At 41.6% G+C, this 18,470-nt stretch overlaps 1 protein-coding gene across 5 annotated transcripts in view; it reads left to right on the top strand.

Moving 5' to 3' along the window:
* Positions 1–18,470, top strand: part of FRMPD1 (FERM and PDZ domain containing 1) — a 74,969-nt gene that overhangs the window by 23,067 nt on the left and 33,432 nt on the right. For 4 of the 5 annotated variants that reach the window (XM_053922529.2, XM_053922531.2, XM_024560219.4 and 1 more), the window contains one exon: positions 12,380–12,484. In XM_053922529.2, coding sequence (XP_053778504.1) covers positions 12,384–12,484 — 101 coding nt within the window. In that variant the 5' untranslated portion in view covers positions 12,380–12,383. Of the gene's footprint in view, positions 1–868; positions 926–12,379; positions 12,485–18,470 lie in introns of all 5 variants that reach the window. The other variant, XM_053922533.2, reaches the window with a different exon arrangement.

Below are 18,470 nucleotides of genomic sequence, written 5' to 3'. Positions count from 1 at the left end.
TACGAGGCAGTTGGTCCTCAAACTTTGCTGAACATTGGAATCAGTGGGGTCAGGGGTGTCTTTAAATGTCTAACCCACAGACGCGGGAAACAGTGTGGTGAGGGCCAGAGGGAAGGGGTGGGGGCAGACTCTGGGTAGAGGTGGGCAAAGTGGGGGATGGGGACATCTGTAATAGTGTCAACAATAAAAACAAAGTAAAAATACATTTAATTGGTCTAGAGTACCAGTACCACCTGGGACTGTTGAAAGCTTCCCAGGCAATTCTCATGTGCAGCAAAGTTTGGAAACTGCTGGGTGAGGAATGGATACTGTTCATTTAGATGAGAAGGAAGCGAAGAACCCAAGCCCCGAATTAGATGGTGGAGGGAAGAAAAAGAGCTCGAGAAGGAGGCTGGGTGGGTGCATTCTAAGAAACTGAGGACAATGAGGAGACAGGCATCACAGGAGCCTGCGGGTGGGGGGAGGTGATCAAGAGGTTTTAACACTTTTATTTATGTTAGTTTAAGAGAAATGCCAGTTTGGCATTTTAGTTCTCTCACTACTCCAAAGGCTGGATATTTGGCATGCATTTTGGTTTCTTGTTAGTGTTGCGTCTTTTCTGTGTTGACAGTTGATTTGTATCCTTGGACCTGGTGTAAGTGGTTTTTGGCTCTTGTGTTTCTCTTGCATCCTTTCCTGCTTCATTTGAAGTTTCTCATTTCTCAATTAGCGGGGACTAGTTTCCTGACGCCTTTTATTATCCCCTCTTGTATCCCTTTTGAAGGGTTTATATCCTTAATTGTCACTTTGCTTTCAAGATAGCTCTCACTTAGTCTTTTCCATTTGCAAAAAATTCTGAGACTTTGCCTTTCATATTACTTTGTTTCAGATAACTAGAAGTGTGTTCAGTTTGGGGATCTGCCCTTCGTGAGATTTTGCCAAACTGGTGAGTGCCCAAAGGAGGATGACCTAAAGTGATCCCGCTACTTGAAGAACTGCGGAAGGAACTGAGGGTGTTTATTCTGGGGCAGAGGAGACTTGACGACAAGATCGCTATGTTCAAAATAGGCAAGGGGATCCCGAGTGCAGCATAGGGAATATAATCGATAATATCGCGATGACTGTGAGGGTGCCAGTTGGGTACTGGAAATATTGAGGGGATCACTACATACGGTATATGATGGTGTAACCACTAAGCTGTTCACCTGAAACTAGTATGAAATAACATCGACAGTAAACTGTAATTAAAAAAAGATTTCTGTATTCAAATCCAGAAAGGCTGATGTAGAAAAGAGGGAGCTGATTTATTCTGGATGGTGGTGGTGGCGGGGAGCAGGGGGGCAGCACCACTGTGGGGGACTGAGGTGGCAGAGGGGTGGAATTCAGCCTGAGGTAAAGAAACTTTCTAGCAATGAGACAGGTCCAACTGTGAATGACGGAACAATTAGAGGCCAGATGACTTCTTGGCAGTGGGATTGTAGAAAAGATTCAAATGTTTGGGGATGATCTGGGCTTTTATTGTCTTCCATTAGTTCAGCAACTCAGAGGCTAATACTAAAACCATTAGCAGGTCATTTTCTTGACTTTAAAATTTCCTGCTCAGACCTGGCTGAGGCAGGGAGCATTCTTAATGGCTTGGTTGATGTAGTTTTTCATTTCGGAGAGCCCCGAATGAAGGAGCATGCCTACCCACTGGCCAGATATATAATGCAAATTAATTATTTTAATTACAGTCATATATGTTTATAGAAATCAATTAGCTAAATTGCATTTGGCAGCCGTTTCCTAACAATCCCCTTTAAGTAATCATGGTAGCCTAGTGACCTTTAAAAGCGACGGAGATGCTTGACAGCCTTCAGCCCTGAAGGGTCTGCTAAGATCCCGGACACTCTGCAGTCACTTGGAGACTGAAACAGCGCAGAGGTCAGAGACTCTGTATCTTCCAGTACTGTGGCTGCTTCAGGATTGCCAGAAACTCCAGGGGATGTGGGGCTTTGAACTTGAAGACAAAACACAGCAAAGTTCATCTGGCCTGGTTCTTAGCTCCAGTAGAGACTTCAAGTTGCCCGGATGCAAGGAGCCGCCGAAGTCATGGAGTCCCTGTATTCCACTGCAGAGTCCCTTCTGCCGCCACGCAGAGGCGGTTTCTCAGTCTCCGCCTGACTGCCTTCAGTGGCCAGGGTCCTGCTGATTCTTGAGAAAACTCATTCCGTCTGTAGACCCCTAGGAACACCAGAGGCCTAGCTGTCGCCCCTCTGAGTCTCCTTCTCTGTGGCCTTAACCACATTAATCACGGCCCTGCATCCAGAATCAGGTGGATCATGTCTCTTCTACCTGGTGGCCTTTTGGCTGTTTATAAACCACGATCACACAAGCCTTTGCCAAACAAACATTCTCCGACTTTTCAAAGGGTTGGCTTTAATCTCCTTACCACCCTAGTCCTCTATGAAAAGGTGCCGAATGTGTGAGGCTTAGACAGAAGGCACACCAAGGTCATAGCGCTATCTGAGAGCTGCTAGTCGACTCGCTCTCATGAAGGGTCTGACTAGGCGACTGATATTTGAAAACAAGGTCCTGTGGGCTTTGCTGGAAGTTCATTCTCCACGCTCTGTGGTTAGTCATTGTGTTGTCGGGACACTAGAGTCTTCGTTCTGGACCCTCCATACTAAGTCTCACAGAAATATGATGTGGTTTATTGTCCTTGGGGAAGGGACATTAAATAATTGATATTATAAAAAAGCTTTTACAATAACAAGACGGCGAACCTTCCAGTAGAAAAATAAGGGAAGACCAGAAACAAAAGTAACGAAAAAGAAATATAAATAGTCATAGTGAATGAAAAATGTTCATATGATTAGTTGTCAGATATGAGGAGGGACCCATAAAAACCTGGAATTTACTTATAAAAAATTGTGTATTTATTCTTACATGTTTCAATTTGAGTCACCTTCAAAGTGCTCTCCATTTGATGCAATATACCTATCAAGACTTTTTTCCCACTGCTCAAAATAGTTTTTGAACTTGGTGATCTTGTTGCCATTTAGTGCTTCTGCCATTTTTCGTTTCACCTCCTCCACACTGGCTAGACGTTTCCCTTTGAGGACGTTTTTCATCCGGGGGAACAAAAAAAGAAATCACTGGGAGGGGAGATGGGGTGAATAGGAAGGGCGGGGCACGGAGGTTGTGCCATGTTTAGTCAAAACTGCTGAACACTCAGTGTGGTGTGGGCAGGCGTGCTCCTAACTCACCCATCGTGAAATGGGCAAAGGCACTGAAAGAGTCTTAAAAAAAAAATTCACTGAAGCTGAACACAGCCTCTCACAACAATGCCAGCTGGTACACTGATGTGGATACTAGAACACTCCCTAACCAGGGAAGCCTGTACTACAAGGGGCCCACTCTCCAGATTATAGTTCCTGGATTTTGGGGGGTCTCCACCTTGTAATTGCAAAAGTGTTATGAACTCTAATTTGGAAAGATGTCCATGATATATTCACAGGTTAAAACATGCAACATGCAGACCACTGAGTATAGCATGATTCTATTTTGGGGGGACTATATATATATTTTAAAGATTTTTATTTGTTCCTTTTTAGGGAGAGGAAGGGAGGAAGAAAGAGAGGGGGAGAAACGTCAATGTGTGGTTGCCTCTCACGCACCCCCAAGTGGGGACCTGGCCCACGAATCCAGGCATATGCCCTAGACTGGGAATCGAACTGGTGACCCTTTGGTTGGCAGGCCAACACTCAATCCAGTGAGCCACACCAGTCAGAGATGTGGACTATATATTTCAATATTATGTAATATATTGTAGGTACCAACAGATTTAGGGCAAAGTTAGTGTGAATACCTACCAACAGTGGTAATCTCTGAGGGACTGGATTGGATGCTTGAAATATGATACTTATTTTATATAATTTTCAATGTGATAGAATGATGTGTGACATTTACTCTGTTTTCCATGTCTCCAAAAATGTATGTATATTTAAACAAATAATTAGATCCTGCTTTCCATCCAATTAGAAAATATTTTTGAAAGATAATATCTAGTGTTTATGAGAATGTATGATACTTATACCTTCTGTATTCTTCAAAATATAAATATTTAAGTTAATAATTAGGTACCATTTTCCATCATATTAGCAAATTTTTTTAAATGCTAATGTTCAGTGTTTACAAAGGTCTGCCCTGGCAGGAGTGTAGGCTGGTGTAGACTTCTTGAAAGTAATTTGAGACTTTCCAAATTCTTAAAAATGAACATAAGCTTAAATCCAGCAATTTCACTTCTAGGAATTTATCCCAAGAAAATACTTGGGAAGGAGCCATTCACCATGAATAAGGATGTTCATTATAAAGCTTTTATACTAATGAAACATTGGAAACAGCACAAATGTCCAATGATAGATTTATTGAATAAATTATGACATGGTCAAAAAAATAATACTACATAGCAATTTAAAATGATGATGTAAAGTGTTTAAATATTAATATGGGATAATGTTCATGAACTATGAGTCATATTTAGTGGGAGAAGTGTAATATCTCATTTTAATAAAAATACATGGCATGTATAAGCATAGAAAAAGAATGAAAAATTAACAGTTGATAACTCTGGGAATTAGGATTATAGATGATTTTATTTTCATTATTTTTTCTATATGTTTTATGATAAGCATATATTCAATTTTCAATATTAAATTAAAGTAATAAAAATAGTTTAATAGTTTTTTTAAATAGTACTAAGGGCTTCTAACAAGTCAGCAGTTCCTGCCTCACTCCTCCTCAGCCTCTAATTTCTTTTCTTAGAGGTAACCTCCTTCAACTCTTCTAGCTATTTCCCCCTTTTCTCTCTCCATATTTCTGAGAAATATCCTTGCATTACTGTTTCTTAATTTATGGATTTTAGGCATTATCTAATTATTATGGTAGCTGAGGATTTAATTCTTACACCAATACACTAGCTTCCCTTTACTATATCCTCCCAACGTCTGTATATCACTGTTTTTGAGAAATCATTTTTCAATGTTTACATTATTATGGCAATGTAAATGTTGTTTATTGCTGAGCTAAGTGGTGAACTATAATTTTATTTCCATTTTTTACAACTTACTGTTTTTCTTGGACTTCATAATTTCTCGTTTTTGATTTGCTTCGTTTTTCATGAATTCATTGCTAATTCTTTCCACATCCTCCAACAGCCTCTCAGTGAAATTTTCTGCACATCAGATAATCTATCCATTCTTATTGTTTTCCTAAAACCTCTGTCTTTATGGACCAATATGTACAGGTCCATAATACAGGTCTTAAATACAGGTGTTGTCATAGTCCATCTCTTTACAGTCATTCTGGGTGTTCCCTTTGCCTCTTGTCTGTGTTTCATACTGAATTTCTTAGATCCCACTTCTTCTTTCTTTCTTTATTTCCTCGTTTTGCTAGAGCACATCCTCTAGTAGCATCCTGAGAAAGGATATATGAGAGGTTAATTTTTGAGACCTGAACATTTGAAAATGTCTTTCCTACTTGATTGACAGCTTGACTCGGTGTAAAATTCTAGGTTGAAAATTATTTTCCTTCAGAAATTTGAAGATAAGGCTTCAATGTCTTTAAGCTTTCATAGTTCTTACTAAGAAGTCTAACATAATTTTTAGTCTCATTTGTTTGTCTGCGATCTGGTTTTTTGCTGGAAGTTTTGAAGATACTCTGTTTCTAGTTTCTAAAATTTTATAGTGTTATATCTTGATGTGGGTCCTTTTTTATTCATTGTGTTGGGCAGTTAGTAGATGTTCTTAATCTAGAAATGTAGGTTTTTCAGGGAAATTGTACTGAATTATTTAACCATCCCTTATCTCTATTTCCTTTACTCTCTCTTCTTCAGGCTGGATGAATGTTGGACTGATAACTATGCATTCCCAATTTTTCTGTTTTCCCTGTGCTTGGCTTCTTGTAACTCTTTCTATGATATTTCATTGACTATATTTCTCAATCTTTTAATTGAATTTTTATTCCAGCTATCTTATTTTTAATATTCAAATGTATATTCACATTTTGTGATTTTTTTTTCAAAAGAAATCCTCTTCTTGTTTCATGGATGTAAGATGTTATCTTTCTTTTTTTAAAGATTTTATTTATTTATTTTTAGAGAGAAGGGAAAGGAGGGAGAGAGGGAGAGAAACATCAATGTGTGGTTGCCTCTCATGCACCCCCTACTGGGGACCTGGCCTACAACCCAGGCTTGTGCTCTGACTGGGAATCGAACCAGTGACCCTTTGGTTCTCAGGCCAGCACTCAATCCACTTAGCTACACCAGCCAGGGCAGATGTTATCTTCTTAAGGATCTAAATTATAGATTTTTTTTTCTTCTGTTCCCTGCATTGTCTCTGTTTCTTCTGAGCTCTGTTTGTTTCAATCTGTTTTTCATAATGCAGGCCCTTCTCAAATGTCCATTCATGTTGATTATGGATAAAGCACTACAGTTTGACGCCTGCACTAAAAACAAACGATTGGAAGCTTTGTATGATGGGTGGGGCTCAATGACTAATAGATTTTAATGGTAAGGCACCTAGTTGCTGAAAGTATCAATATCTGAGGGTCTTTTTTTTTTTCTGTTGCTGTTTAGTTCTCCAGAAAAGGATTCTCTAGTCTATTATTTTTTGAAATATAAAGTTCTAGCTGCCACAGAAAGGGACTTAGAGGTCTTATCATTTAGTATGAAGAGTTTTACTTAATCCTTCTATTTTCATTCCTGTACCCTCTATTGTACCAAGTCCCCCCAAATGTGTAGCCTCTCTTATTTGATTTTTCCAACTAGTAAGCCTCTTGTTTCCAGTAGAGTGGGGAAGAGGTGGTTGTGTAAGTGGGCGAGGTTGTCTGGAGTAGGAGGGTGCCTGTGAACTATTGCTGCTTATAGAGATCTGTTTTCACATTTTCAGCCCAATGCCTCATCCCTGTTTTCTCCTGCACCTGCTGCCTCCAATTCCTGAGCTATCTTAGGGCAAATTGGCTCATTTTTTCACTGGAACCCCCTTCTGAAAGCTCTTAGATTTCTGTTTCCTTTGCTCTGCTCAGCAACCACTCCTCCAAACAATTTCTATCTTCCAAACATTGTCAGCATCTCATCTATTGTCATCTCTCTTGTTCCCTTTATTCTATGGGTTCATCCCCTTTTTACTTCTTTACTATAATTTATTTTAGGAAAGAGAAGAGATAAAGACATTGTTTCAACTCAGCATGTTTAACCAGAAATCTACTGTCTCTACTTTTATAATTAAAAAAAAAAAAAGCAAGATGCCACCCTGAGTGGGGTGGCTCAGTGGATTGGGCATCATCCTGCAGACCAAAAGGTAACCTGTTTGATTCCTGGTCAGGACACATGCCTGGGTTGCGGGCCAGGTCCCCCAGTTGGGGGTGTGTGAGAGGCAGCCGATTGATGTTTACCTTATACTTTGATGTTTCTCTCCCTTTCTTTCTCCCTCCTTTCCCCTCTCTCTAAAAATAAATATATAAAGTATTTTTTAAGAGCCAGATGCCTAGAACTGAAGGCAGTATTCAGATCTGATGTCCCTCATTGTAGAAAAAAGCTAGACCATATAAAAAATATAAATAATCAAAAAAAAAAAAAAAGAAAAAAGCTAGACCGACACATCCCTTGATCTAAATAGAATTTATTTTTGGTTTCAGCCTATGTTTTTTGTCCATTCATTTGAATTTATCTGGTATTTGGCTGAAAAATGTGTCTTCAGGTAAAGTGATGAGTTTGGTGTCCTGCTTTCATTTGTATATGCCCTGGTTAGTACACTCCTGGTATAGACCCCAACATTACTCTGTTGATTGCTGATAGCTTCTATTCACTGGTACTTTATTTAGGATACTTAGTTTGATATTCACAAGAGACATTGTATTGACAGAGATCCAAGATGGCAGCACAGTAGGTAGAAGCTACATTCACCTCTTCCCAGGACCAAACTGGAAGTACACCTAAAATATAAAGCAACCAACCTGAATAACCAACTGAAGGCTAGCTGAAGAGAAGTCTTATAACCAAAGATTTACAGAAGAAGCCATATTGAGACTGGTAGGAAGTGTGGAGACATTAAAAGGTCTGGCCTCTATAGGTGGCAGCTGAAATTCCAGGGGAATATCTCAGCTGCAAAGGCTCCCCCTGAGAAGCACGAGGTCTCCATCCCAAGCTGGGATCTTCAGCCCAGTGCACCAGAGCCAGGAAGAGGTGCCCGCATAGCACCTGGCTGTGAAGACCAGCAGGCATTCTGTTTGCCAAGGAGAGTCAGTAATCTTCGAGACACAAGTGCCCTCTTAAATGGGCCAACACACAAAATCTCGTTTGCCGCCACTCATCCTGGGCTCTGGCAGACGGAGGACGAAGCAGACGAGAGTCATGCGAGGAGGGACTGGGGTTTGTGGCTCTGGGAGAGAACTGCGGGGACGACTGCTGGGACCCCTTGTGCTGAGTCACTCTACTGCACCGCAGATGCCATCTTTCTTGAGTGGAGCGCACCCACCCAAGCGGCATCAGCCTGGGGGAATGCAATACCCCTACCCCCTGGTCTCCCCTTGACTCACTCTGGGAAGCTTCCACTCTGTGGAGCTTCTGCCCTGCTGAGGAGTCAGCTGCCTAGGCTAGTGTGTAGAGATCTGGGCAGTGACAGAGTTGTGTAGCTTAGGGGTGGGGGCCATTCCCCCCACTTTCCTGTAAACCTGACCCATGCCTCCCCCTCTGCCAACTCCCAGTGGCCCCACCCTCCTGGGGTCAGGCTCCTGGCAGAATCTGGGACAGACCGAGTTGTGTGGCTCTAAGACAGGGGAAATTTTTTCCTCATACACCTGACCGGTGCAGAGCCTTCCCATCATGTGGCCAAACCTTGTTCTGTTAGGACCTAATAAACTCTGCTGGGTTCACTCTGATGACTCTTTGAGACCTGCTCCACCACAAATTGTGTTGAGGACCCAGTAGGTGGCAGCTAGCCTTGGTATACCCTAGCACATTAGCTGAGCGGCCTCAGACCCAGCACTGGCACCAAGTTTGAACCTGTATAGATCTGGTTACCACATCTTGCCCCTACCTGGTGACTCACTGAGAACCTATCACATGCAACTCAAGTACCACCAGAGGCAGCTGGTGTGTGGAGGCAGACCTCGAAGTTCCTAGAGATTTTTGCTGACCTGCCTCTGGGCACAGTAAAAGCCAGCCTTGGTATGCAGCTTGATCCTTCCCATGCACACCCAGGCTGAGCAGAGGCAGCCACAAACTGTGGCTCACTTTGTAGCACCAAACAGGTTGCCCAGGGCCAGACACAGGCAGCATCTGACATTGGTCTGCTCCAGAGTCCCTCACAAGAGGCCCCAGAACTAACACACCCAGCCGACATCAGAGTAACATTCAATTAGCTGCACAAGTGGCTTCACAAAGGGAGATCTCAGCAGGCAGCAGACCCTGCTGAGACGAATTCTGCTTTGAGTGGTCAGCTCCTGCACAGCAGCTCAGACACTGTGGTCAGGGTTGATCCTCACAGTCAGCCAGCCTGAGGGTTGATCCCACATATGAACGTGTCAATAGCTGTCAACACTCAATTACAACAGGAGGACCCACATATCCCACATGAGGGACATTCCTGGAGCACCCAGCACAGGTGATCAAAGAGACTGTCAGAGGATTCCTACTACATAAGGCCACTCTACCAAGCCTGGAAATCAGAGCAGATCTACCTAATACACAGAAACAAACACAGCGAGGCAGCCAAAGTAGGGAAACAAAGACATATTCCCCAAGTGAAAGAACAGGAGAAATCTCCAGAAAAAGAGCTAAATGAAAGGCATACAATTTACCAGCAACAGAGTTCAGAACAATGATTATAAGGATGCTCAAGGAACTTAGGGGAAGAGTGAATGAAATCAATGAGAACTTAAACAAAGAGACGGTAAACATAAAAAAAGGACATATGAACCATGAAAAAGAAACAAGTAAGAAATGAATACATTATTTGAAATGAAGAATATACTAGAAGGAATAAACAGGTTGAATGAAGCAGATCGAATCAGCATTTTGGAAGATAAGGTAGAAGAAAACACCCAACTAGAGCAGCAAAAAGAAAAAAGAATTTTTAAAAATGAGGCTAATTTAAGGGACCTTTGGGACAACATGAAGTGTAACAACGTCCATATAATAGGGGTACCAGAAGGAGAAGAGAGAGAACAAGGGATTGAGAATCTGTTTGAAGAAATTATGACTGAAATCTTCCCTAATCTGGTGAAGGAAAAAGACATACAAGTCCAGGAAGCACAGAGAGTCCCAAACAAGAAGGATCTAAAGAGGCCTACACCAAGGTACCCCATAATATAAATGGCAAAGGTAAAAGACAAAGAGAAAATCTTAAAAGCAACAAAAGAAAGACAACTAGTTACCCACGGGGGAGCTCCCATAAGACTGTCAACTGATTTCTCCACAGGAACATTTCAGGCCAGAAGGGATGGCACAAGAAAGGTTTGTACTGTTTCTAACAGAATTGGTATCAGTATTGTACTGGCTGCTAAAAAATAATTTGGAAGCTTTCCTTCTTTATACTCTAGAAGCTGAAACAACATTTGGGGGGAAATAAACTAAGTTGGCTAAAAGCAACATTATCCTGGATTGGATCCTGGAACATAAAAGGAACATTAGCAGGGAAAAAATTGTAAAAACTGAATAAAGCCTGTATTATAGTGAACATTATTGGATCAATGTTAATTTCTTAGTTTTGACAAAGGTATGATTGTGTAAGATATTAACATTAGGGGAAACTTAATGAAGGGTGTATATGGGAAACTCTCTGTATTATCTTTGAAGCCTTTTATACATCTCAAATTATTCCAAAATAATAAGTTTCTATTTCAAATAAAACAGAAAGTTATCAGGATGAGGTATATCTTATAGATTTATAAGAATTCACCTTTCAACCTGTCTGGGCCTGCAACTTTTTTGGGGGGGCAGGTAGCTCTTTAACAACTTTCTCTTCTATGGTAATTGTCATTTGGATTTTTAAATCTCTTTTAGGGTCATCTGATACCATTCTATATTTTTCTTGAAAACCATCTGTGTCATCAAGGTTTTCAAATATCTGTGTGTATTATTAAGCAACATAATCTCTTATAATTCTTTTCTTACTTTCTCTGGATCCATGCTTATTTCCCAATATCTGATCTTATTTTGTGATTATTTATTAGGTTGTAAAATCAACTTGCTGATTTGAGACCAGTATTTTAAGAAAGTGAAATAATGTAGAATAGAAAAATATAAATATATATTGTTTTATGAAATTGGAGTCTCAAGCACATGTATTGTTTTTCTTGGTAACCTGACAATATCTGTCTGTCAAAGCACAGATGCATATAAATTTTGACTTAGCAATCCAATATTTGGGCACTTATCCAGACACACAATTGCAAGCATGCAGAAATGCTACATTACAGTATTATTTAAAATAGCAAAAGACTGGCAGTAACCCCAACGTCTATCAGTAGAGGGCTACTATTTAAATTACAGCACGCTCATACTCAGTAGTTGTCAAAAAGAATGAAGGAGCCTTCTCTGCATTGATGTGGAAAGACATGGATATAACATATGCTAAGGAGAAGAAGAAAGCATGGCGCAGGACGATATGTATGATGTACTACGTGCATTGTGTTAAAAAGAGGAAATATAATATATGTACTGTGTTTGCTTATGTAGGCATAAAGAAACTGTGGAAAGATAAATGGGGAAGGAGGGCAGTGATTACCTGTGGGCGTGGGCTCCGGGTGGATGAAGGCAGGTAAGGACAGAGGGGAGACCTTTCACTGTGCTTTTAAAAAAATTGTGGTAAGAACATGCTTAACACGAGATGTAACCTCTGAACAAAATTTAATATAGTGCCCAAAATACTAGCTGTATATCCTGTTCACAGTCTAGGTTTTGAATTATGCAAATGAATTACTGATTCAAAAATTAGATATAAAATACTGAGCGAAAGAAGCAGCCCAGGGAAGAACAGGCCCGAGTGTGCAGTTCCTGATGCGGGCAGAGCTCAGCCACGCTGTCTGGGGAGCATACGGTCGGAGGCAGGGGTGTGGGGGGCAGTGTCGTGCAGTGAGGTATGTTTGTCACAGTCACAGTTCGAGAAACCTTACCTATTTTATTTCCTAAGCCAACCTGTTTACCATAAGACTGGACTCCTCAGGGCGGAGTCCTGCTGAAGCTGCCCTCTCTGGGCACCCAGCACCTGTTTGTGTTCATTCCAGGTGCAAGCAGAGCCCTGGTTGTTTGATTAGCATGTCTTAAAATGGGCAAATACAGGAAGCATCATAGTGACTTGTCAGCATAGTCTTCAGTATACGTTGGCAAGCTTCTCAAGGAAACTCTTCTTGCTTTCAGGTAAATGGAAGAGCTGCAGACCAGTCTATCCCAGACACGGAAAGCACACCGGATAGAACAAATGGTGGCGCGATGGCTTCGGCGCTCCCGGGACAGCTCGGCCCGGTAAGGCCCCTGGGCTGGCAGAGAGTTCTGTCGGCAAGGGGCTGGTGTCCTGTGGGAGGAGGCCCTGCCAGCCTTGGCAGCGCCTGGGGATCACTGTGTCCCGCTTGCTTTGTTCTTACAGCACAGGGTGGGAGGAGTGGAAACGGGTCAGCAATTTTCGCAGGAGAGCTTTTCGCTCTGTCCCTCCAACTCTCCCCTCTGTGCTCCTCAAACGTGCACCCACATACACAAGCACACTCACACCACACTCATTCACACATTCAGAGACAAACACACTCATACACCAATGCACTCACACTCACACTCACACACATGCGTGTGCATATATATACTCTGGAATACACACACTCGTTTGAACTCACACTCACACCTGCTTGCTCACTCTCTCTGTCTCTTTCTCTGTCTCACACACACCCCTTGTCTTTGTACTTGATGTGAGGGTCAGACAATCTGCTGTTCACACTCTCCCAGGCTTCGTTTCTAGCAGCTGTTCCTTCCTTGCAGTCCCTGTTTCATTCTAAACAAAATAAAGTGAAATCAAATACAGATCTGATGGGACTGCTACAAGAGAACTTAAAATATGTTCTGTTTCGAAGCATTCATTTTCCGTCTCAGATTTCCCATCTGGCCCTGCCACACAGATGAAATATCACATGTCAGGTGTTTCTGAGACAGATACACATTCTTCCGAAGGAACTGGAAACAGCTGTTCTGCTGCTGAGAATAAGCCTTGCTCAGGGCTGGTGCTCTGGTCCTCACGCACTGCAATGAGATGAGGCTGGTAGAATCAGCCCCGTTTTATAGATGAAACAGCCAAGGCTCGCTCAGAGGGTGGCTTGTATAGGAGCATCGCCACCCCACTTCCCTGCTCCCCACTTTTGACAGGTCTTCATTTCTTATAGGCTGAGTTAAATTTTGAGTTTGACATTCAAGGCCCTCCGCGATTAACCCCACTGTCCTTTACAGCTACTTGTCTTATTACTCTGCTTCATTCACATCATACTCCAGCTAAAATGATCTACTCATTATTCCCGTACTGTAAGCACCCCCACCTCCCCTTCTACCCCTGAGGGGGACCTGGGTTCCCATCTCCATGTGTCCAGAACCCACCTGGAGTGCGAGGTCTAGCTAAAGTGCTGTGGTTTCCATGAAGTGGCCCCTAGCCCACAGTCAGAATTCATTTCTCCCACGGGGCCCCATACTATTTGATTTGTAGCATTGGCATTGTGCTCCTCCTGGTGTGTTCAACTTATTTGAGTGTATCCCTTTTCTTTGTTCTAAATTGTCAACTCTTTGAGGGCAGGGAAAGCATCAGCCTCATCTCCAGGAGATTACAAGTGGTTAAGCAGTGCTTGATGGACCAATGGGAAAGCTGCTAAGCACATTGTTTCCTAAAGTGGATTCTGCAAGACCTGGTGGTTTGCTGCTCCTTAAAAACAGATCCATGGTCAGATGTGTCTGGGAAGTGATGCAGCCCGTACCCCACCCCAGCCCACCCCCACCTGGTGACTCTTGGTGCATTTTAGCACATTGAAGGCTCTGAGAACTCCTGCAGAAAGGATGTGTACAACTCTGACTTGATGTTGCCTAAATATTTGACCTTGGAACGCTCTAATATCTAGCTTCTCTCACAGAATATAAATAAAAGGTAATACTGACCTCTAGAAAGTTATATACGTACTGTTTATTTAGGATTGTGCAGCAATCACCACAATCCAACTTCAGAATTTTCATTTTAGAATTCTAGTTTTCAATATCCCAGAAAAAAACTCTGTACCCACTGACATTCGTTCCCGATTTGCCACGCCCCCAGCCCCAGGTATCTGCCTTCTGTCTCTTAGAGTCTCCTGTTCTGGATATTTCACATTAGGTGGAATCATATGTTACGTGGTCTTTTGTGACTAGCTTCTTTCACTTAGCCTAATGTGTTCAAGGTTCATCTGCATACAGCATGTATCAGTATTTTATTCCTTTTATTACCAAACATCATTCCATTACGGAATATTTACTTTGTTCATTCATCAGCTAATGTACACTTGGGTTGTTTCCACTTTGGGGCTATTATGAGTAACACTGTCATAAACATCTGTGTAAAACTTTGTTTGAACATATGTTTTCATTTCTCTGGGGTAAATATTTAAGAATGGAATAGCTGGGTCATAGGGCAACTCAATGTGTACCCTTTCGAGGAACTGCCAGGCTGCTTTCCAAAGCAGCTGTGCCACTTTACATTTCCACCAGCAGAGTATGATGGTTCCAATGTCTCCACATCTTTGCCAACACTTGGTATTATCTGTCTGTTGGATTGAAGCAATTCTGGTGGGTGTAAAGTGGTATCTCATTGTGGTTTTTGTCTGCGTTTTCCTGATGGCTAACGATGCTGAGCATCTTTCCATGCGTCTAGGGAGTTTTGTTTTCCACGTGCTTGAGAAAGAGAAGAAAACAGGGAATGTTTCCTGGCATTGTCCATGGAAGACATAATGTCTGTGCTTCTAGGATAAACCACAAGTAGCCTTATTTAAATTGCTTCTCACCTCCAATTCTGCACCTACGATACAGGTTGGGTTCTTGGTGTCCTCAGATTGCTAGATGATCAAGAACTAAAATGCTGAGTTTGGGGGAGATCACTTAGTTGCCCTGGAGTAGAATAAGTGGTACCACCTACCACTCTGTTGCTTAATCAAGAAACCTGGGAATCATCCTGAATTTTTCTCTTTCCTTCACACTCTGCCTCCACCCTACCAGCGTCTCCTGTCAGTTCACCTTCAAACATATCTCCAATCTCTCCACCTCTGCATCCCTCTTCGCTGCTCCACCCAATTCTCTGCCCTGAAGCCATAGTGGAATTTCCAAGGCACAGACTGCTCCTGTCCCACACACTCGCCCCCAGCTCCACCCCACCCAAAACCATTCAGTGGCTCAGTTGCCATTGTGTTACGGGCTGCAGGTCCCTTTACGATCTGGCCCCAGCATAACTGGCCAACTGCATCTCGTTCCTCCTGCTTCCTTGGCACAGTGGGCCCCTGTTTGTGTCTTCGAGTGCTTACCCCCTCATTGCACTTTATAATAATATATCCATTTATTTACTTGTTCATCGTCTCTCTCCCGCATCTGATTATACGGCCCTTCTCCAACCTTCCCACTACATATGAGACCAGTGACTGTGACTGTTCTGTTTTACAAGTATCTTCAGCCCAGGGAGAGTACATAGTCTGTAATAGATGTTCAATAGACGTTTATTGATGAAGAATTTTCACAGTAAGGGGCTATATTACTTATTAACATATACTTAAATTTTATACTCTTCTTTCTTCCAAAAGGAATTTTTGGTGGTTTACAGTTTTAAAACATGTAGAAAATTTTCAATAAAGACTAGAAATGCAGAGAAGCCAAAGAACTTATGTATACAACCCATGGACATGAACTAAGGGATTGGGGAATGTTGATGAGGGGGTGCAGGGTGCAGGGGAATAAAAGGGAGAAAAAATGGGACAACTGTAATAGCATAATCAATAAAATATATTTTAAAAAAGAAATCAATTCCTACTAATCATTAAGAACTGTAGCAATTTATTTCATCTGATAAATAACAGAGGGGGAGGAGGACTGAAGGTGGGAGGTGGGGGTGGGTAGGGCAGAGGAGAGTAATGAGGGAAAATGGGGACAATTGGAATTGAACAATAATTTTTTTAAAATTTAATAAGAAAAAAAGACTAGAAATGCTATAAACGGATTGTAAACCAATTAGACATAGGATTTAGCGTTTGAATGAAAAGACTGCCTCCAAGTTTCCTGATAGCCAGGCAAGAAATGAGAAAAGTACATTGAAAGGTTTTCTAAAGTTCAGAAAAAGAAGATATAGAAATTCACCTGGAGTCCTATAAGTATCTTTTAGCAATCCTGCTATTTTTTTTCAGACTTTTAAAAGCTAATCATTTCAGCCAGTTGTACTTTACTTGTAAGGCATTTTTACCCATAAATGTTAAACCTTATCTCTGAGTCTAATCAAATCATCTAGGAGCAAATTAGTTAAAAATAACTATTTTCATTTCTAAATTTCATTAAGCAAATTGATAACTTTTATGAACCTGGGGTAATGTTGGAGCTTTATAATGCATCTTAAAATGGTGCTTTTTCTGGGGAGGAGTGTCAAATTCCAAAGTTGCTTTGATTGCTTAAATTTTAAATTAATTTTCAGTGGGTGGCTATTTACAATCATCAGTCAAATTCAGATAGTGGTGCTGAGTTTGAATGAGTGTGCGTGCTTGGTTGGGTAGGCACATGCCTAGTGACACCAAATTGTTCCGGTGTGGTGAAGATGACCTCTCTCTCGCCATGCCACTTCACATCCCAGTGTAGAAGCGACATTTACAACATCAGTTGTAATGAAACAGCTGCCACCCACTGGGCTCTGTGACATGTGTTGAACTTCTTTATAAATAGTGCAATACAAACTACTTAATATCATAAGCTGATTTTTAAGCATTTTGCTTTGAACTTAATTGCCATTTTCTTAACAGCTTTGTATAACTGTATAAGTGATAAAATGAGAAAGACTTAGTTTATAGTATACTTGTCTACTTAATTATAGCAATTTTTCCTCTCCTATAAAAGTTTTGGGTTTTTTAAAAAGATTTTATTTATTTATTTTGAGGGAGAGGGGAAGGGAGGGAGAAAGAGAGGGAGAGAAACATCATTGTGTGGTTGCCTCTCATACGCTCCCAACTGGGGACCTGGCCCATAACCCAGGCATGTGCCCTGACTGGGAATCAAACTGGTGACCCTTTGGTTTGCAGGCCAGTACTCAATCCACTGAGCCACATCAGCCAGGGCAAAAGTTTTGGTTTTTATGTAGTTAAATGGTATTCTCTTGGCAATTTCTTTGATTGCTTCTAAGCTTAGGAAATCCTCACCCAATAATTAAATGAGGTTAATTAATTTTCAATTTCACAGTTAAAATATTTTACATTTAATTCTTTAATATGTAGTTTATTTTAGTATAGGCTGTGAGATGAAGATCTCACTTGATGTATTCCAAAGTAGGAAGTAGTTTGCCTTACCATCGACTGTGAGTGATCTTTCTTCGCTGATCGATGACCCTGCTTTATCATCTATGAAGCCCCGGTATCTGGGAGCGGAAACTGGATCTCTCTCTGGGCTAGCTCTTCTGTTCCATTGATCTAGTTGCCTGACTTCACACACTTGTTAAAACTATTTACATGTTTATCTATTCAATTAGACTTTTATTACTCTTTGATTTCAATTTTTTACTCTTACCTCCCTATTTTTCCATGTGAACTTTAGAATAATTTTGTTGTATTATTAAAACAATTCAGCATAAGACTTTCTGAATTTTCTGATGCTTAATCTGGAAATGTTAGTTTTACAGAGCACAATGTATAGAAACAAGGAGCTTAATGCAACTTGATGTCTTCTTCTTGAGACTTGGTTTTATCCTCAGGGCTGAAGAGATGATTTCTTTCAACGTATCCTGAATCTCCCTAGTAAGGAGCACACAGGTCTGTGCACACGTGTACACAAACAGGCACACGTGTGCACACACACGCATCATGGCATCGGAGTGTCAGAGCCCTGCTGCTGGCTCCCAGATTTGCTGGTTCACACCACCACCGTCTGCTTACTCATTGTAGGGCTGGCCCTATTTGACCTGTCTGGTATTCCTAATGATGTAGAAAGACCATTCCTGGTACAAATTTCTATTGCGTTTGACTTGTGGGCAACAGTGGAAAGACCAAGGAGAGCAGGCTGGGAGGCTCCTGCACTGCATGCCCAGAGCTGCCACGGTCTGAATCTCCCTTCCTGAATCTCCTTTTTAAAGTGACAGTGGAGTGATTTCCCCTCGTCACAACTGCAGGCCTTGGCCCTCTCGCTCTGTACTCACAATATGTACGTTCAGTGGCCCCGCGAAGCTGTCACATCTACAAGCAAAGTGCTCAGTTTCTTTCTGGTGTAGGCTGCTACCTCA

The sequence above is a fragment of the Desmodus rotundus genome, chromosome 1, assembly GCF_022682495.2.
Source record: "Desmodus rotundus isolate HL8 chromosome 1, HLdesRot8A.1, whole genome shotgun sequence".
NCBI lineage: Eukaryota > Metazoa > Chordata > Mammalia > Chiroptera > Phyllostomidae > Desmodus > Desmodus rotundus.
The sequence above is the reverse complement of the archived record's forward strand: the minus strand, read 5'-3'. Positions and strand labels throughout refer to the sequence as shown.